The sequence below is a fragment of the Phalacrocorax aristotelis genome, chromosome 2 (assembly GCF_949628215.1).
Source record: "Phalacrocorax aristotelis chromosome 2, bGulAri2.1, whole genome shotgun sequence".
Taxonomy (NCBI): domain Eukaryota; kingdom Metazoa; phylum Chordata; class Aves; order Suliformes; family Phalacrocoracidae; genus Phalacrocorax; species Phalacrocorax aristotelis.
The window spans coordinates 73,501,782-73,523,089 of record NC_134277.1 but is presented as its reverse complement, the minus strand read 5'-3'; the positions used below and the strand labels follow the sequence as shown (position 1 = coordinate 73,523,089).

Genomic DNA, 21,308 nt, shown 5'->3' with positions numbered 1-21,308 from the left:
TTTGCCCTTTTTTTTTTTTTTTTTTTGGCACTACATTCTCACTTAAAGTGTTGAGTGTTTATTTTTTGGAACTGATGAATTTGTCACATCATTTTCCTTTATCATTGTAAGATGCTGAAAGCCAGGCTGACTTAGGAGCCTGGCTTTCGTATTCAGAGTATGCCAGTGTTGTCAGGCCAAAATATGTTGTTATAGTCACAATGGGAAAATAACTTCTAAGCACAGCTTTGTTCCTGTTCTCCTTGTATCTTGGCAGGCTAAACAGTGGGGTTGAGCATTTTCAGTGTTACATGTAAGATCTAACCAAGGCAAACGCTTCTAAAGGAGGATAAGGCAACACAAATACCTGCGCCGCCCCCCCCCCCCCCCCCCCCGGCTTAATTATAGTTAGGAAACTTTTTAAGTAAAAGTAGTCTTGGTGGGGGGAGTGTTTAACTTTAAAAGAAAGGATGTGAGTGTGGATGTGACTTGACATCTGCTGCAGTTCAACCCAACTTGGGTGATAAATGTTTTCTCGAGGCAGAATGACATCCATGTTGTAAAGTAAAAGAGAGATGAAGATTGTGTCTATCCTTTGTACTGCTTGGCTTTATCTTCCCGCTTATCTTGGGCTGTAGCTCTAGTAATCTTTTTCTTCTCCACCCTTGTCTTGATGTAGTGAAACTTGCTTAACCTGCCAAAGGAACAAACCTGCTGGCTGTGATGTGGACAGGTTGTGACTCTCCTTGAGAACTCTGGAACCTGCTGCTTTGGTTTCAGATTTTCCTTTTTACCTTAATGATCACATGCAGAGAGCTATCACGGCGGCTGTGATATATGACCTACACAGTAGAAGTCAAAGGTGCAGTCAGGGTGTCTTCCTGTTTATAGCTCAATATCTCGGGCTGCTTCCTTTCAAATATGCAAAACTACAACATGAAGGGATTACCACATTCCTTGCTGTGGGTACGGATTCTGCTCTTGCTTTTAGGGCATGGCAAAAGCATGCAGGTTGCAGGAAGGAGAAGTGCAAGCTGGGGGCAGCGGATGACTTTGATACCAGATGCAGCAAAGCCCTGTCACTGTGGTGCTGCACCCACGTTAGCAAGCCCTGCCTTCCTAGCATACATTATATTGCAAACATGACTGGACTACTTCAGGGACTTACAGGAACTAGTGTGTTTGCATGCATTAGGTCATGCTAGGCAGAGGTGCCAGGTTGGACTGGAACTAACCTGGAGGTCTCAACAGTTTCTGCTGTTGGCACACTGTGGATATGCCAGCACACCCTTCTCAAGTAGGAGCAGCTTCATCGAAACAGGCAGAGTTCAACAGGTGGACAAATGGCGGGAGGAAAGAACTCAGCCCTGAGGAAGCTGTTTTGCATGGGTAGCTATTGAACAGGAGTTATGCATACTTGTTACTGGCAGAAAGACTTCAGAAGATAATAGGAACAAAAAGTCCCACGCTTCATGCATAGCAGGTTTTTTTGTTGTTTGTTTATTTTCTCGGTGAATGTAATTTAGCTTGACTGTTTTTGCTCTCTAGCTCTCTGAAAAGTAACTGGCCAAGTAATATTAGCTATGCGTCAGCCAAGCTGCCAGAAGGTTAAGCATGCAGGCCATGCGTGTGTGTCTGGGGTGGGGGGGACAGACAGACACATGCAGAAGCCTCTGTCTCACTTTTAAGAGCTCACTGAAACTGGAAAGCAGTCTTTACTAAAGAAGAAAAAAAATAAAAAAAGACGAGCAAACTACCTTCCAGGTCTTGCTTTTGCCTGTGCAATTGAATACTGTGTTTTGTTGTTCCCAGATGCTTTTTGAGTTTTATCTTCAACCATTGAGGACAGAAACCCTTTGAACAAATAACTGGTTTCTTCTCCCTTATTCTTGCATGAATACAGGCAACTGCTCTTCGCACGGTTGATTTATCACCTGTAGGAAGGTCTGAGATCGACTTAGCTAGCACAAGAAGTTACATCAGTGCCATAGGGGGGACAGGGCTGGAAAGACCAAAAAAAGAATAAAGGCAACCAGGCAGTATAATACCTGTAGATGCCTTCCCTGCAGATTTTGTGAGACCAGGTAGCACTGGATTCATGCAGATAAATCAGTTAGCTTTGGTGCCTATGGTGGCGGGGCTGCCCAGAGGGCTGAGGCAGGGGAGTACACTGCACTGTGGAGGCTGTGTCAGCGCTCCGACTTCTCCCTGGGTCCTGTTGGACCTGGAGAGAGCCAAACCCTCGGAGCTGCAGCATTCCTTCTGCTCCCAGTCAGGCAATCTGCAGGGAAAGAGGTCAGACAAATTCAGCAACATTTCCCTGACGCTGTGCCCAACATGCTGAGCGCATCTGCACACAGATGCTCTCTCCTTGAACCTCCCACAGTGTGACTGACAGGTGTCACCAGTGTTCGTCCACCATTTGTGTCACCAGTTAGGGTTACTGGAGGGTTGGGGAAGCCATGTTTTTCCTCATGTGGACCTGAACCTCCAAGCAGCCGCAGCCTTGCTGAGTGGCTGAAAGCAGGCAGTAGCTGAACAGCCATTTTAATCTTGCATCGGTTTGGTTCTGGTACATGTGGTGCTTTTGGCTTGAGGCTGTTCCTGCATAACACCCTCAGAAGCCTGGCTGTAGTTTGAGATGGTAATTTAGATGCCTTTTCTTCTTTTAAAAGGTTCAGAGATTGTGAAAGGAAACGTTAAAAAAAGCGTTGTGTGAGGAGACAGTCTTCCCAGCTGCTCCACTGGAGTCTGCCTGTGGGTCAGTCGGTCCACTGTGTTATCTTGAAGCATCATGCCCCTGGCATCTAAAACTAAAACGGATTTTATGTCATAACAGCCAAGCAGTTATGAGGACATACAAGACTCGTCTCGGTTACAACATTCTCTCGTGTTTGAACATGATAGTGTGCAGTCAAGTTAAATGGCACGGTCCTGAGCCGAATTGGGGGTGTGACTTCTGAAGGATGTGCCCAAATGCCATTAACATTGTCTCCCTTGTGCCGCTTTGAAGTCAGTCATACCGACAAAGAGCAGCTCTCTCCTGCACTCCCATTTCTACCTATTAGGAGTAAAAATGTCCATTGCATGCAGGAGCCTAAGTCTGATTTTTTTCAAAAGCACTATAAATTTGAAGTGAGGCTAAAGGCCCTACAGTTTGGGGTTTTTAAAAGAAAATTTACAGTTTGAGCTTTTAGTACTCAGAAAAAGAAGCATGGGAGCAAGACCCTGGAACTAGATGACAGTCTTCCTCAGGTTGCAGATATGGAAAACCAAGAGTCAAGTGGGTCAGATACACACATATTCATGAGATTGCTTCCGGAACCATTTTGTCCCTCTCCACTTTCCAGTGTCTTTGTGACAAGAAATATTGGTTTTCCTGGGGAAGTGAGTTTGTGAACATGCTTTGGCAATACGGAGTTTGCAAGCCAAACCTGCTGCAGCTTAACACTGTGACCAGATATATCTTGACTTCAAAGTTGCAGTTGAAATTCAGTATTGGGGTGCACCAGTGTGTCAAGGATGAGAAGGAAACAAATGTGTTTAAGAAGCGTTGCTCTGACATTGGCATATACCGATCCATCTGGGGTAGTCTCTGAAACTGCAAAAGGGAAGCCAGCTGAAGATGGCATGCTTTTTTTGCACTGAGAGAAATGAGTGCTAAGCCGCAGGCTTTTACTTATTAGACCGCCACAAGACTGGGAGGCCGTGCCTGTAGATTACCATGCGGTATTAGGCAGAAGCAGGGCCTGTTGGATGATGGGGGACGGGCACAATGCTCATGGGGCCAGGCAGTAGCAGGGCAAATGCTGTGCTGTGGGTCGGGGCATGGGCGAGAGCTGCCGGGCTCCCTGCCATGGCCCCACATAGTCCCAGACACTGCGAAGGGCCCGTGCTGGATCATGCCCCAGCTGTCTTTCAGAAGTGCAGTCTGGTTTATGGGATCTTTGCTGGTATCCTTCAAAGGTGAACGTTAGAAGTGGTGTTGGCATTAAAATTTATGCAGACTTTCCACCCCGATTTGCCTGCTGACAGTGTCTTCTTCCTCCTCCTGCTCAGGCACATGAAGATTCATGAGAAGGATCCGAACAGCGCAGCAAGCACAACTCCCCCGTCGCCACTGAAACGCAGGCGATTATCTTCGAAACGGAAGTTTAGTCATGATGCTGAGATGGACAGAGAGGAGAGGACACCTGCAAAAAAGGTTCTTTACGGGGCACGAAGCAAAAGACTCTGCTGGCTGTCTCCTAAACTCTCAGCTGTTGTGTTCATGCAGTCAGCATAGAAATATTAAAATTTGGTCTTGTTACAGCCCTGTATATATTCTAAGGCGCAATGCTTTTCCTGTGTAGCCGACACTGTCGTCTGAGATTAAAAATGAGTTTCTAATTTCAGAGAATGAAATAATTTAAGTTTTTTAGTTCTTTATTGTTTAAAGTTTTGGGTTTGATTATGATTTATATTAGATAATTGTTGTTGGATGACAAGAGGATGAACTATTCTTTTGCTACTGCAGCTTTTCCCCTAGGTTTTTTTTTGTCTCCCATTTACTTCATAGCAGTCTTGCAGGACAATATTTGAACTTTTGAAAAAACAGTGTTTACTTCAAAAGCAGCAGCAGCTTAAGTCTGTTTTGGTCTTGATCTGGAGAAAAAAAAAATCTGTGGTACATTTCCCTTTCACAGTAGCGTAAGCCTCCCTTATTGAAGTTGCAAGAGCAACCAGAAGATATTTATTTGAAGGCTAGACATTTCCGTTAGGGTTTTGTTTATGAAATATTTTAGTGCGTTTCAGCCATTTATACAAAATGTATAAATGGTGGCTGCCAAACTTAACTTGACCCTTTCCACTTACTATCTCTGAATGGCAAGCTAGTAGTAGTTCATTTAGCTCAGTATCCCTTGTTGCTGTGCATGCTTTTCTCCCTGTAATCAGAAGAGGGCTACAGAAAACATGTAGAAGTTCATTGCTTTTCCCTGGACTGCTTGAGTTAGAAGTTGGCAGTATCTCTGGCATAAATAATTAAGGCTGACAGCCCACCTGGCTTTCTGAAGGGGGAAGTATGCTAGTTCAGTGGTATATAAACATAAGGGTTTGTAAGTTGTTCAAATCACAGTTTCTCATTAGAACCAATGTATCCGTGACTTATCACTTTATCTTCTACTGAGCCTCCTTTTCCATCGTGCATGTTCTCACACACGCACAGAGGCTCTGTTCCTCACTCTCTCTGTTGCTGAAATGAGTCATTTCTGGTCGCCCACAGCAAAGTTACGGATGAAGCCCGCTGCTTCGTTTTTAACAGGAGGACTTCAGATGTTTGTTTTGTTGCTTAAAATTTGGTCCAGTGAGGTTTTTTTCCCCTTCTCTCTGAAGGTTGTCGAGGATGGTCACTCTGCTGAAGGGGATAAGAAGGCTGAGGAGGAAGTTTACCATTGTCCAGTGTGTTTCAAAGATTTTTTTTGCAAGTATGGGCTGGAGTCGCACATGGAGACACATCCAGATAATTCACTGAGGTAAGAAATAGTCCCAAAAGTGTTTCTGGTCACCAGATGGCCTGAGGGAGGCTGCTGGGGAGGGCAGGAGCCATTCAGCCCCCTGCACTGTTTACTGCTCCCCTTTATGATTTTGAACAGGTTTTTAAATGTTTCTGCCTCATCTTATGTCACCAGGGTGCTGTAGGGCTTAATGTTATTATTTTTTGCAAGTACAGGAAATCTTGCCAGTTAATAGCTGGGAATGTTTTTAGAAGAAATTAAAGCACTTCTTCCTCCCCTCCAAACCCATCACTGTTACATAAAACTGTATAATGCCAACATTGCAAAATTTTAATAAGTTACACTAAAGATGCTTAAAACATGAAGCAAAACTTGACAAAAGTATTCAGGTACCAACCTATGAGATTATTCTGCTTGGGGAGAAGGTGGTGGCTGGATATAAAGGTTTTGTTGTCTGTCATGAGAGTGAGTGATGATAGATGAGTTTCTGGTTCCAGGCTTTCAGTAAAATGTGTTATGCTTTTCTGCCTGTTAAGGTTAGGAAAAGATTTGGATTTTGGCTTAAATGAGCTTCTCTTAACAAGCTAAAATTAGTTATTAATTATTTGAGAAGGTGCTTGGGTGTTGTGTTCTGGTTCAAGTAATTGTTCCTCGGACTCCTGATACTTTATTTCCTGTTTTTTGACCATAGGAAAGTGTAGAGCCAGATACATGAAGATATAAAAGAGATATTCCAAGTCTAGTTTAAATGTATAGAAAAGCTACTGTTTTAGAATGAGAGATTGTCCATTTGCAGAAGCTTGTCAGTGTTTTAAGCATATTTTGGGACATTGGGCTCTAATCTTTTCAGAAGGGTGCAGAATTCAGCATCTTGAAGTGTCAACACTCCCTCCTGAATAAAGTTTCTTAATAGAATGGCATGGAGCCAAGCCACCCCATTCTGTTAAATGGGATTAATTCTATTAAATTTTCCAAATTTTTTTAAATTATAAAACCTTGGTAAATACGTGTAAAACCATTTTTAAAGGCATTGTAAGTGCTGTAATTATTGGGGAAAGGAGTTGGAAAGCTCTTTCTTAAACTTGGTCCAGTAAATAGCAGTTAATTAAATGGAGTTGGCTGTTTCTGAAGTAAATGAAGTAAATTTTCATTATAGAGCAAAACTGAAACAGCTATTCTCTGCTAAGAGCTCTGCAACCCTCACAAAAGGGAGTCTGAGATAATTTTGTCATATACTTCATGCTTTAGAGAAAGAGGCTGCCGTATTAGGCTTACCTGAAGCTTCTAGGAAGATACCACCTCTTTGCAAAGTTATTGGCCATGGACCTGAGTGGACAGGCGGATTCTCTTGCTTTAAGTGATGGATAAAAGACAGCAGAATAGATATCTTTCTACCTTGGCAGCTTTGCAGTCTGCTACGGCAAGGCAGAAAGACACACTGGCTGTACAAACATGCTGGTCATCTTCATGCAACTCTCTTTCTAGGATTAGGAAGCCTGCTTTTGGATAATATTCTCCTGAAATGGGTTTTTCTACCCTTGATCGTGTTGAGCAACAAGGTTTAAAATGTGTCCCTAAATCAAAGGCGCGATTGGCAAGCTCTGTGGGCATGAGTTAAAGCTGGTTCTGGGATGCTTGTCTTTATGGGCTTGTCTAGATGATGGTAAGGGTTTTTTTTTGTCAAGTATTTGCTTTAGCAGTTTAAGACATGTCAGTGGAGATAGGGCAGGACAAGGAAGCTGTGGTTCTCCTGGTCAGCTAACATATTCAAACAGAACTTGCCCTGCCTATCTGGTTTAAAACATACCTTTTGTCCTAGTCTAGACAAGTCAAATGGCACTGTCTGCTTGGCCCAACCTAGCAGAAAATCCTCTGGTAAGCAGAGCCGCCTGGGCTGCTGTTAAGGTGATTCTTTCATCCCAAAGGAAATGGGTTAAAATCCTTGGCAGGCAGGGGCTGTAATCCCCTGGTTCCCAGGGTTCTGCAAGGCTGTTTGTAGTTACTCAGCAAGATATGCTGAATGTGGTGCGCCATTCCCAGTCCTGAGTTCATGTGACTGAAATGATTGCTCTTGGTGAGGCTTAAGGGTGTTTTTTTTTTGAGTGAAAGAGATGAAGAAAAGAATATTATTCTAGCGCATCAGAGCAGGAGGCACATGCGTATGGGTGCACCTGTGGTGGGAGAGCAAACTGCAAAATATTAGAAGGCATCCATCAAATCCTGGTGTTTCCTTATAGTAGAAGGCAAGGAGGAAGAACTCTCCTTAAAGTTCAGGCAAACAAAAAGCATAGCAGCTGTGTTATGAGCAAAAAGGAGGGAGCAGAACATGCTCAGTCTCTTTTTATTGCCAATATTATAAAAGTAGAGTCACTTGATTAGGACCTCTGTGAGGCAGGTATGAGATGTTGTGTGTCCCAGAGCCAGATGCTCTGGGTCTGGCAGTTGGTTTGCAGCTACTGCTTTAGGTAGCCCAGCACAGGCTGTTTTGTCACAAACAAAAAAGTGATGCTCAATCTGCCTAGCCGTGCCTTTCTTTGTAAACCACGGGGCAAACATCCGACTTCTTTCTGCTCCCCCAGTAGTCAGTATAAAAATTATTGCAGATGCACCAGCGTGCATTGCCTCGACAGTGGTACCAGCCTCCCTTCAGGGATGCATCCCCAGCAGCAGCAGAGTGCCGGGCTGTGCAGGAGCTTCTCCTGGCTTCCTTGTGGTCCTTTAATCCTGCTATTGTAGTGCTGTTGTGTAAATACAACCTCTCGCCCCTAGAGCGTCTGTCTGTCCAGGCCCCCCTCTGCTAAGTAGCAGAAAAGGTAAGACTATCTGACAGCCCCCGGATCAGTATGTGAGCAGCTAATTTACAGGGTGGGCCAGTACCCTTGCAGATACTGTCAAATGAACAACTTCAAATCACAGGGTTAGCTGCTCAAAGTCAGATGAAAAGACACACCGCATTGTCTTCCACAGTACTGCTTTTTCATGTAAAGCCCCGGGCCGGGAGCAACTCATTGTTTACTTGTGGCAGAATAAACAATACTTAATCCACTGATTGTGTGAGAGGGGCTCCCGCTTGGGAGAGTATCTCTTGATTATGTAAAATCCTAAATCGTGCATCTTTGTCTCCTAATTACGGTAAGAACTGCCCTGCTCTTGGGAGCAATAATAGGGCCCTTTGTCCAGCTGACAATGAGCTGTGGCGCTGCATCTCCTTCATGGCATTACCCCCCTTGGTCAGTCTCTGTCCCTTTGAAGCCCTGGGACCTGCACCCTAATTAGTGACAGGAGCAAGGTCGTCTGCAGTCCCCGTTAGGCAGTGGGAGGTGGCCCAGGGGTGCTTTCTGACCCCCTTCACCTCTCTACCTGGATTATTTAAAGACGACGTCTGTTTCCCTGCAGCTGGGGCCTCAGGACACCGTCTATTTTGGTGAGTTTGTATCTGAGTGTTGATATAATTAGCAGAGCACTGAAACGCTGTGCAGCCAACAGGGAAAATGAGAAACCTCACGGAGTGGGGTAACTTCTCTGGAAACTTTTGTGGCGGAGGGTTAGTGTCAAGCATGGTAATGTGCTTGTAAAGGTCGCCCGACAGACAGCTTTGAGCAACATCAGCAGTGCAAGCAAAGGAGATGTGAGGGTTTCCTGGGGAGAAACCTCTTGAGGCACTATGTGAGGTTTCTCCTCTTTCCTTTGGCAAGTACAATGGAACAGGCTTAAAGTAAAACGTGTGGCTTTTTAAAAAGTACATGCACTATAAAATTCCTCTGCTGGGTTTCACTGTAACCAGAGCAAGCCCTTTATATTTCCTCTCGTTCTCCTCCAGGAGGCTTCTTACAGTACGCTCTGTACCAACAGCTAAAGGTTTTTAAATTTTTCCTTCCTCACAGCAGCAAGGAGACATTTATCCTGTCTCTCATGCCCATGTATCTTCCTGAAGAGAGGAGGGGGGAGGTGGCGATAGCATTGCAGTTACCTCCTTTCTTAGAGACAGGTTTCAACATCAGTTCTCAGCAAAGACAGTTGAGCAGTTCGAACATGGTAAAAGCCTGGATCTTAATGAGTGTTATGGTGTCTTTCTGATCATGTTTGGTGCAGTGTGGCATTGCCTTCAGTTATGGGATTTGTTTTTTCTAGCTTTTTATAGGAGACGAGAACAAAATAGACATTGCAGGGTGTGAAAAGACACTGCCTCAGTCACTGAGCTGACCTGGTGACCAGAACCAGTAGATGCCTGTTGCCATGAATGAATTCAGGGTAGATTAAGTTTTTTGACCTTTTACAGAGCACGTCCAAACAGTGGTATAATATATTAAGCTTTGTAGTTGGCCAAATCCCAGGTATATTTTCACAAGGACAGCAAAAGCAGTTCTCTTGACCCAGGGTAATGTGCTTCTGTAGAACTTCCAAACAAAGAAAACCAAAAGCCATTCACAGTCTACCTTGTTCTTTGAAATAGCCTACCCAAGTTTTCCTTAAACTTGTGAAGTCAAATTGGCTAGAGGTTGAACGCCACTATGGAAAGCTGTTGTTTTGAACAATTAGATCGGGAACAGGCATAGCAACAGAAGAGCTCAGGTCCTGGAATGGAAAGTGTCAGGACACCCTGACCATTGGTGTCTGTTGGCATCTGCCTCCAGTTTTGCCGGGGTGACCACTGTGAGCTTTTGTTTCTGGAAACACTCCCAGGTGGAAAATGCTATTGTTGTGTCTTGGTGTTACCTGGCTTCACTCAGAAGGAGTGGACAACTTAAACACCCCTATAGGAGTGATATCCTGGACTCTGTGGGTAAACTGTTTCACAAGATGTCACATGCAGCTTGCAATTCAGTCAGGCTGGTCACCAGGTTTCCCCCTTTGCCAGCACATCCCCGTTGTTCAGTGCATGGTGTCCGGTGGTGGGACGCTTGCTGCAAGGCACCTAGGCCTGCATCCCCACCTTGTATCATTTTAGCCAATGCACATGAGCAGCCCTGTTTAAGTCAAGACAGAAAGAAGTGGGTTTTCAGTCAAAATGATTCCAGCTGCCTAGAATTTTACACATTTATTTGGCCCAGTTACTGTATTTCAGGGCAGTTTTCCACATTGGCTTTGGGGAGATAAAATAGGTGAGAAAATAAATTAATGTAAATTTAAAGTGTATGGAGATTACTTCAGTCATTAGCACCAGTAGAAGACTAGTACAAGACTAAGTTGTGCGTAGAGCAGCAACGTGACTGCATAAAAGTACATTGTACAGGATGTAAAAGAAAAAAAAAAAAACAACCAGAAAAAGCCCCATAAGTTTCATTCCTGTTTTTATGAATGCCTACTTAAACAACTTTAGGAATTCACTTTCTATCTTTTCTCTCCATAGATAGTAGGGAATAATCCTGCTGACTTCATTTTTGTGAAGCATGTTGCTTTCTACATGTGGTCAGCCTTTTGTGGGAAGAGGGTTAGTGACATTGTAAACTTAAAAGAGTGCATGTGTTTGAAAACTGGATGTTGTTTGCAATTTATATGACTTCTGAGACAAAAGTATAGGTTCATGGTGGGCAGAGGAAGCTTTTTTGTAGTAGTTGACATTACCATTACTGGAAGCAACTTGAAGCATGAGTGACAAGTAGTCTTCATGCATCATTGTGAAGTTTCATACTACTTTCGCGTCTCTGTCACGACTGCTGGTGTGCCCATTAGATAAGCCTCATCCCTTGTTAGCTCTTCAAAATATGAAATATTGTCCCCTTTCAATGCAGCTGGATTAATCTCAGATTGTTGTATCCTAAACGATTGTTAAGTACCGAGGGGTGGAGAGTACTCCAGCATAGGCATGTTCATGAACCTCCTTGACCTTTGGTTTTGGCTCTGATACTTCCCTTCTTAGTCATTATTTGAGATTGTACCAGCAAAGATAGTTCAGGTAGGAACTGCTGGTAGAGTTACTGAGTACAAACAGAGTCAATGTTACAAGACTTGTTATAGCCAAGGATGGAGGCGCACAAAGGTCAGTTGTGTGGCGTTGCCAATTCGGCTGACTCTCCTATTCTGCGCTGCTCCGCAAGCTGTTTGCTCGGTGTCTTACTGATAGAACTAGGAACTGAATCCCGATCTCTGCTGGCAGCATTTTCAGAGCGGGAGCAGTTCCATGAGCTAGCTGGTGACGATGAAATCCAGCTCTGGTAAATGCTAGGACCAAAAATATGCTGTGGTACAACGCAGCTCTTAATGTTGATAAGGCAGGGGAGAGGGTATGCAAGCAAGCTGGTGAATGCATCCTTTTAACTGAGCAAATGGAGAAGTAAAATCAGCGGGCTGAGCATCTGTCTGTATGCTGGCTTGCAAAAGCAGACCAGAACTGCATTTTAAGTGCTTTCTGAAGTTTCTGTTCAGAAAAGAGAGATGGGAAACATCTGAAGAGAAGCGCAAGTCCAATGCTGGCCTAGAAGTGGTCATCTCACATCAGGGAGCTCATTGTGCGAGGAGACTGGGAATCCAGAGCAGCCGGGTAAAAATATCAGATAGTGAATGGACACAGAGAGTGACGCTGTCATGAGAAACTGTGTGGTGTGTCACATGGTGTTGAATATCTTAGCTGGGTTGCAAGAATAGAAGTGGGTAAAATGCAAAGCTGACTGTAGAGGAAAGCTGCTCGTAAAAGGGAATACAGGAGGGAAAGAGGGTGTATTAGCATGCCTCTCTGATCGTGAGGACCAGGGTTTGTTTATAAGCAGGCTCTCTCAAAATGCTGGCTGCTGCCTATAGTGTTAGCAGTCACATCTGCGTGCTAAGCATAGCTTACCTGCAAATGTAGATAAGGGCAAGGGTGTTTACTCCAGATTCAGCTGCACCTATTTGTGAGCCCTGTTGTCATCAGTGGACGGTTATAGGGTAGACAAGTGCCTGTAGATGTGTTTCTTCTTCTGTTACTTGTGAGAAGTGGTGTTGCTTTTTTAACATGGTATACACATGGATTTTTTTTTTAAACTCTTGCCTTTAATTTTAAAACTAGACAAGTACTTGGCTTCTGTATTTGAAAGATGTGTTAGAAGGCAGGAAGAGCTTTCCTTTTCTTACCCCGAAAGAATACGAGAAGGTCTACCTGAGTTTGTGTGCACAAATAATGGCTTTTATTCTGGATGCTGTGCAGCTTCCAATTTTCATAGCTGTAGAGGGTAGAGGACTGTACTGGTCATGCTTCCCCCCCGCCCAGGTATGCCTGTCCTAATTATTAAACCCTTCATTGTTATTTATGTTGATCTTATGCGTTGTGATTCTGTCCGACCAATTTCTTGACACTTCTGGTTTTTAAAACTTCAGCTGTTGTTAAGTAAGAAGGTCATTATGAGAAAATGAACTACATTGTTTGTGCAAGTGTCTGCAGGCCATCTCTTATTTTCACTTTATTTGTTCTTAGTCCGTGTTAATTCTGTTGAAGTAAATGGTAGAGTAAGCTACTGTTCCACCAGGGCAGAGGTATTTAACTCAGACACTGTTGAAGTGTTGCTGGTACGTGCAGTTCATTAGTGTTGGGAAGAAGTGAAATCTTTTCCTTTTTTCCTGATTTTCCTTTGCTCACGCACAAAGCAAGCTTAAAGGTGGCACAGGATGGCTCATGCCTTTTTACTAAACCTTATAGCGGTTAACTTCACTTGAGTTACTCTGACTGTGGGAGTCACGATATGCTGGTATGGACACTGGCTGCAGTGTGCCGACAAGTTTCTGAAGCATGACACCACCCTGGTTTATATTGGATCTGCCCTGGCTCCTACATGATACTTTTGTCCCCTGGACCACAGTGAAGCTGTAGGAATGCACACAGCATTGTGCATCCCTCTATTAATAGCAGCGTTGGTGCAGTGGTTCCAGCCTTAGCTGCACCCAAGGGTGGCTTCTTTGAGGGAGACAATTAAAGGGAGTGACAGGACACATTGGTAACAAAGTGGGACAGCCAGTGGGGAGGTGGGAGGGAGAAAAAGTTAAAAGAAAAGTCCCGCCTTTGTTGAAGCAGCATGCGCTGAACTTCTAGTGAGCTGTGCCTGTCCCTCTACGCACTGGGAAAGGGGAGGGGAGCCTCTCCAGTCCGTCATGCCTGTCAGGGAGCTGGCTCCTGGTGCTACTGTGCTGCTTGTGGTTTCGGCACTGGCCCATAGCACTGGGTGAGGTGGAGATGGGAGAGCAGCAGGTCCTCCAGGGTCAGGCATGCTGTGATGCTGTGGGGGAAGGAGGCAGGAACGGTCATCACAAGACAGCAGGAGGACCCCCGGGAGGACAGCAGGGATCCCCAGGAGGGAGGCGGGAGGGGCGTTTGCAGCACTGCTGCTTTTCCATCACTCATCTGCAGCAAGTGGGAGAGATTAGTGCAGCTGTTGGATGTTATTTCCCAGGGCCCTGGGTGTGGAAGCCAGGAAGGGTTTTTCATCCAAAAGGAGATGAGTATCGGGACCTGGGTGGGGTTGCACAGGAGCAGAAACCAATTTGCTCTCTCTCATCTCCCTCCACTTGCCTTGCCCCAAAAGAAGTGAGAGAGAAGGAAAAGAATCCTTTCCTGAAGGGGAATATGTCTGTAACCTGCTAGTCTTTCTTTCATAGGTGGTGAAAGCCCTTATGGTTAAACCATCCTTTCTCCATCTCCCTTTCCTTGTTGGCCTCCGCCGCAGCGCATTACTGGTGCAGAGGCTGGGAGTGTGCTCCTGTCCCTGGAACAGGCATGAGTCAACGGCAGGGAATCACCCATCTTTCTCTACTGCCCAGTTGTATTATTTTCAGGTCAGCATAGGATTTTCTTTGCTTCTAAGGAGAGCCACATTAATTCTGCAAATAATGTGAGACAGAAAGGAGAATGATAACGACAAAGGTAGAAATTTATATACGGTACGTATTAGAGATTTCAGTGGGAAGAGTTAGGTGACTTAGTAACATAACTGTATTAATGACTTCTGTCTCAGGATATGTTTCATTCTTGTTTTGTTTTCCTTCCTTCTGTTTGTGGCAGTTGCTAAAGAGCATAGACAGGAAAGGCACAAAATGGTACCAAGCTTTTTATTTTAGATAAGGCCCAGAAATTAACATAGTTTTTATTTGTTGACATCTACAACATAGGCAACATAGCAAGCTGCGTGGGTGAAAACTTCAGGTTTTGATTTACTCTTGCGTGGTTTTGGAAGTATAAGTAGAAGAATGCTAAATGTCCCTTTCCCACTGCCAGTCTCAGGTAATGCAGAGCATAGTGTTTGCTTAATTTCTTGGCAACAGAATGATGGATATAAATATTTGGCATTTTTATCTTGACTACTGAAATACAAAATTTAGAAGGATTGAATGTTTGACTGCATTACCCTTAATCAAAACCGAGACTGATTAATTTTGCTTAAAATTTGGCTCTGCATTTCCTTTCTAAAATGTCTTTCCTTTTCTTAAAGATAAAAAGCTATTTCCATTGCTGACAAATTGGAATTGGCTCAGAGGAGAGTGTAATGCAAGGCAACACGCATTGCTTATGTAAACTTTTCTTGCATAGGTGTCATTTGTCGTAAGTGTAGCAAATCCTGGCTTGCCTCTTGAACAAACTGCACAAAGCATTAACTATTTCTTAAAGCCTGTTAAAATGCTTTTATGTCCTAATTAGCATTACAGATTTCAAGAATACTAACATATTTTAGTAGAAAGCTTTTTAATGGTGCTTTTTTACACAGAGACTTTGCCTGCATTAAAAAAAGGAAAAAGGTGCACTGGTGTAGTAATAATTAAACAGACTCGTCTGGTGTGATGTGTGCCCTGAGCACCAAGGTCAGCCTGCTCATTGCACTGTCATCGTACAGTTACATTTCAGTTCTGCTGTTGTATTTTAGCAGTTCTGTTTTCTCACCCACTTGCTTTCTACACCTCTGCCAGTGAGCCAGAGCCCTAGTATTATGTTTGCATTGTACAGGTGTGAACGACTCCGAAAGGTAAAGGCAATTGAGAATGAAGTTCATTTTAAAGTGCCCTTAGCTGGTAAAAGCAGCTTTTTCCTTTTTACTTATAATTGCATCTCTGTGCTTGGAACTGAACAGCTTTCTTCTCTCTGCTCTGTAATCATATTTATAGAAAAATGGAAAACTGTGGCCAAGACTAGCAGTCACGTGATAACACAGCAGCTTTTATTTGCTACATCTGGAAACTTACCTTGCAAGTAGAGTGCTTTTATCTCTGCTTAGGTGTTGAGCCATTGCTCTGCCTGTTCCGCTGACAACCTCAGAACCTGTTCCCGTCTCTGTTCTCTGCAGCCATACCATCCATGTTTGACTTGGCATTACACATGAGCAGATTTGTGAAATTGTAAAGGGGGGGGGATTTTGTGTGTTTTGTTTCAGTTTTTTTAGAGCTCATGATGAGCAAAGTATTACCATATGTTTCAGAGGCTTTATTTGATATGCTGGACTTTTCAGACTTTCCACAATTATTTAACTTTTTTTTCTTAAAAGCAATTTAAGCAAGATGAAAAAACGTTCGTATCACCTAGGATTCCTTTCTTTTGTCCTTCTTCAACTGTGGTGTTAGATTTTAAAATGCGGTAGGCATTGACACTACCTAAAGATGGAAAATAGTACTGATTACAAAACAGATTAGGCTTCCTTAAAAAAATTAATGCTTCCAGTTAATGCATTGTGAGGCATGGCAGCATGCTCCTTTTTAAATTAACACAAGCCTTAGTCAATGTAGCATGATGCTTGGCTTAACTATTTAGGTTTTGAAGCTTAATACCTGTAAGATTTTTTTTCTTGGAGGTGGTACATGTCCATATCTGCATCTGCGTTGCTGTGTTCAGAGCTGAAGTTGCATCATTTGGGAGAAGCTCAGGGCTCCCTTCCTACCTGAAGTGAGGGGGAGGGAACTCAACAAAAACACACACATGAAGAAAACCATTGTGCATACACTTGGGCAAACAGGCTGTGTATTTTAAACAGCTTGCATCTGTAGTGAAGACTGACAAGCCCAAGTGAGGTCTGCAGAGCCTGAGAGACCTCCCGAGCTGGCGGCACGGTGGCACCCCTCATCATCAGGAACACTTTACAATGACCTCCCTTGCCCTTGGTGAGCGGCATGGGTGCAAGGTATCAGCGCCGTCGCTGGAGCCGGCGGGGCCACCTGCTTGCCTGGGGACCCTTTCCTGGAGCGGCTGCTCCACACATCTCTCAGGAAGGGCTTTTCTCGGGTTGTTTTTATTCCAGCTTCCCAAGCAGTGGCTGCCTCTCCAGGTGTGCCTGGACTGTGGAGGGAGGGCATCCACGAGTCCCTCCCATGCTCCAGCTCCCGTGTGATCCTGTAAACTGCGACACCAGGGGAAGGTGCTTAGCCAGGGCGCGGTGCATTTATATGCCGTGAAGTGCCTGCATCTTGAGATGACAGGTGTGATTTATCTGGATGTTTCTTTTTTTCAGCCAGGAGCCTCTTTCTGACCAAATGGAAAAAAGAGCTTAATCCTTTTCCCAACTTCTCTTTTTGCTTGCTGTTTCTTCACTCACAGCAAGGGAAAAAAAAGACAAGACTAAGGAGGAAAGAGAAAAATATGGGGGTGTTAATCCTATGCATTACGAAAGTATATACTCCTTTTTTAAGATATGTTACTTTTGTTTTGGGGGAGGGGAGGGGAGGCGGTTCCTTTTGCATGGAAAACACCATTTTTAAATTGCAAATTTTTACTGTCCTGAGGCGTAGTAGTTGATACAGGTGTACTGTGAAGGACTTTCACACGGGTCTCTGCTCTGAAAGATTTGCCCTCAAGTGCAGCTTTTGATGGGAGCCCTGAATAAACCAGTGCTTAAAATCAGCATGTCACACACCCAGTGGAGGTGAGGGAGTGTAAAATGGACAAGGTGCACCTCCCCACTCTGTGTGGGGGCTGGCTGCTTGCCCAGGAGTGCTGGCTTCTGCTCAGCCCAAATCCTGGGGTACCGTGGAAGGCACCAGCTCTCCCAGTAGCCCTGTGGTCCCATCAGTGGTAGCTGTGCCTGGCCTGTCATGCACGAATGGATATGGCTGCTGCATCGGGTTGCTGGTCCCGGGGAGGCCAGGCCTATTGGGGACCCCAGAGCTGTCTCAGGACACCCCAAGGTGAGGGTCTGCATCTCTCTGCAGAACAGCTGGCCCCACAGACCGCCAGCAATGCTCCCAGGGGTGCAGAAGCATTGCTTGCAGGTCTTCGTTGTCTGTATGCTGACGTACCAAGAGCGTGCCAGAAGCACTGCTTGCTTTCATGCGAGGCGTTTTCATCACCTCTAAAAATGAATTTATTTCAGTAGCCTGCGAGTTCTTCAGGTGATTGCTCTAACCCTTTAATGCCCTCCTTCCCCCAGTGGTTTTGGTGGTTGTCTGTTTTTGTTTTTGCTGAAGATGAAAGCTTTGCATCATGGAATAGGTGCTGCCAAGTGAGCTGGAGGAGAGCGGTAGATCCTGACGCTGGAGGAGTGCTGTGTGTTGGCATTCCCCCCCGCCACCAGAGATTGTTGTCATATTTAGCAGACCTCTTTTAGTCAATGTTTGCTTTGTAAATGGCATTGGTTTGGTATTTAATGGAATGCAGGGACTATGCTGGCAATAATTATAAAGGTAGGATGCAAGCGAATTGACAGGGGAGATAAAACAGATTAAACCTCCAGCACATAATATTTATGTCCCAGCCTTCTGGGTACCGTGATAACAAAGGCCGTGTTACATATACTTCACACTTGCTTCTTTCACCACTCAGAGACTATGAGTCGAATTTCTTTGTGGGTGACTTGGTTATCTCTTCATTTTCAGGGAATAAAAAAGGTCTGTGGAAGTTTATGTAGTGATAAAAAGAACAACAATAGGAGTTTGTTAGGGACAGGACAAGGAGGGGGTGGTTTCAGGATTTTGTCAGAAGTCGTTTCTAATTGCAGGATGTTTTTTTAATGAGTAGGCACATGTCCTTTTCCTTGATGTGGAGGGCAAAGACAGTATGGGGAGAACTAAGGCGGGGGAAATGTGAAAAACTCCGAGTGCATGTAATATTCTCACTGGCAAAAGCTGCTTCACATTCACTGGTGTTTGCTTCTGTGAAACCTGTGCTTTGGTTGCGAGCTGGAGCTGTAACCACAAGGAACCATGTTGAATGAAACAGTGTGTCACTTGTTGAATGCAGAGTGGACGTGACCTGTCATGCTGCAAATCTCAAATCCCAGATATTTAAAAGGCAGTAGACTCATTTGCTGACTTGTTGGCCAAAGGTTGCTGCATCGTCCTTACTGCTGGCAGCACAGCGGCATTTCCAATACTTTTGATTGTTTAACGCAAGTCTACTTTAGGTGAGAAACTTTTGTTCAGCTGAATTTGGGGTTTGAGAGCTTAAGAAAAACAAGAAATCACAGCAATAAAGTGTGGGTAGGAAAAGACATTGCTTCTGCATTTTTCCTTTGGGGCACACTGGCTGTGAAGGGGGTGTGTGAGTGTCAGAAGTGTTGAAACTGTTTCAGGTCTTCCTCCTCTGACCCTCCTCCCCTTCAAGAAGCACTGGCTTTCCTTTCGAAACAGTATATTTCTCATATATTTGAGAAAAATCAGTGAAAGTTTATGGAAAGGCAATGCGGAAAAATTCATACATGGGTGTTTGAGTGGTGTGCAGTAGTGTGTTTTAAGCAGTAGTCAAAAAAGGTGCTATTTATACATTTGCAGCTGCTTGCTACTTAGGTCTGACTTAGCCTTTCCTTGTCACTGATTTTTTAAAAATATCTTTTCATTTTAATAGTATTTACTAGTAAAAGTGAAATGGTGTAAAGCCACTGAAATATTTCATGTTGAACAATGGGAGGGCTGTAGTCTCAGCTGCCGCATCACAGTCTGCCCTTGTGGGACACTCAGTTCTCATGCACTATATTCTTTGAACTTCCAGTGAGCTTAATAGCCAGAAACTGGTAGAAAGTGACTGTGATTGAAATGGCCTTTCTATGGTGATTGGATTTTGATGCGCTGTGGCTTCGTTTTGTGTTTAGCAGCTTCTTAGTATCATGGGGCAAGAGGAAGGAGGCTGGCCTAATGCGAGAAGAATGCTAGTTCTTAAGCCTGCAGCAGTCCCTAAGTAATTTATGGTTTATTCCTTTCCCTTCCAGGTGTGACATCTGTTGCATTACCTTTCGTACTCATCGGGGCTTACTGCGCCATAATGCAGTTATCCACAAGCAGCTTCCCAGAGATCCCATGGGAAAGCCTTTCATTCAGAACAACCCTTCGATTCCAGCAGGCTTCCATGACTTGGGATTCACAGACTTCTCCTGTAGGAAGTTCCCCCGCATTTCTCAGGTATGGTCTGTTCTTCATTGTTGATACAGTGCATACCCTTGATGAGGCAGAGACTGGGTGTAGAATTTTTTGTGGAAAGCGTATTACCACTGTCTGTGTAGGCTTCAAACACTTTCTGCCTTTCCTTTTTCTTTATTCTTCTAAAGAATATTGGAGTTTGGGTTTTTTCCATCATTCCAGTGGATAACTATTGGTGTAAAGATCAATCAAAATACTTTAAAGGACGACTTTGGTGGTGTTAGATTGTTGCCCCTTCCAGCCTGCCCATTAGTTCTCTCCTTCCCAAACCATTCCACATCTAAAATCAGTAGGGAGGACACACAGTAAGGAAGACGTCATTTATTTTAATTCACTGTAACAAGGATGTAGTTGTGGTGTGAAAGATTTTAGCATAAAAAACTTCGGGAAGACACCTTATTTACTAAATAGTGACATCTTCAGTGACTTCTTCACAAAACAGTCTGAGGGTACCTTTCTACTATGTTCCTTATGTGAGGTCTGAAGACTTTGCACCTTTGAGGGACAGTTCTGGGGAAGAGCAGGGAGGAAGTCTGTAAATATTCTTCTGAGAACCATAAAGCTTTTTATTGGAAGGTTTATTCCTTCCTCCATCAAACCTTGGCAACCTTAGTTAGTTTGGGCCTAGATGAAGCTGCTTACCTGTTTAAAAAAAATAAATCAACAGCGCAATCCAGCAGGACCGTGCTTATTCAGTATCTGCCCTTTTCATATTCTCCTTGGATTAAAGCATTGATTTCCAGCTCTTCTGGCTGCAAGGTGGTAGACCTTAAATTTGCTGCTGGTCCAGGGGAGCATGTCAGTCATTCTGTAACTCTAGTAGGGTTTTGGTATAAAAGTTACAAAATCAGGAGAGGAGAGAACTTTTTCAACAACTTGGGTTGGTTTCTTTTGTAGTTAATGGCAGACAGTTAAAGTTATTAAGGGATTTAAATGTTGGGGCTTTCCTTTTCTAATAATTTTGCTTGCACTTTGAGGCAAGACCTATGAAGTATCTGAATAAAGAGTACGTGAACTGTAGAGTATATAAAGACCTTGCCAGCCCTCTGCTTATTTTATCACATGTGCTCTTCTTTGATGTGGAACCTTTGCAACATGTGAGCTATCTGGGTAGCATTTAAATATAGCATTAGGATTGATGATCCTTTCCAGTGGCAGGTATAAACTCTATTTGTAAGCTTAGTATTTTTCTTGGGAGGATAAATATAATTAGACTTCACTAACCAAAAGCCTTTCTGCTATGGGCTCTACGTTTCATTGATTTGCTTTTGGGGGATATTATTTTCGTTGGTTTATGGTGCTTTACCTTCTTGAATGCTGTTTTTTTAATTCCTCTCCTAGTTTCTTTGTAATAAGAAAGCTAAAGGAGGTGGTCTTACTGCCCAGCTTCCTGAAGTTTGCTGTATAGCCTGCTAAAGCTCCTGTCCTGTCAGTGAAACGAGAGAGGTTTCTGGAGGGGAAGTGCAGCATGGAAAAGTATTTGAGAGTCTGAGTAGCCCTCTGAATGAGTGTGCCTTTATAGAAGGGAACTTTTGGAGAATC

At 44.0% G+C, this 21,308-nt stretch overlaps 1 protein-coding gene across 12 annotated transcripts in view; it reads left to right on the top strand.

The window, feature by feature from the left end:
- The window catches only part of RREB1 (ras responsive element binding protein 1), a 126,325-nt gene that overhangs the window by 79,868 nt on the left and 25,149 nt on the right, over positions 1-21,308 (top strand). For all 12 annotated transcript variants that reach the window (XR_012659059.1, XM_075084094.1, XM_075084086.1 and 9 more), the window contains 3 exons: positions 4,039-4,183; positions 5,353-5,492; positions 19,559-19,748. Coding sequence is in view for 11 of the 12 variants with exons in the window: in XM_075084094.1 (XP_074940195.1) it covers positions 4,039-4,183; positions 5,353-5,492; positions 19,559-19,748 (475 nt within the window). In the remaining variant the exon portion in view is untranslated. The remainder of the gene's footprint in view (positions 1-4,038; positions 4,184-5,352; positions 5,493-19,558; positions 19,749-21,308) is intronic.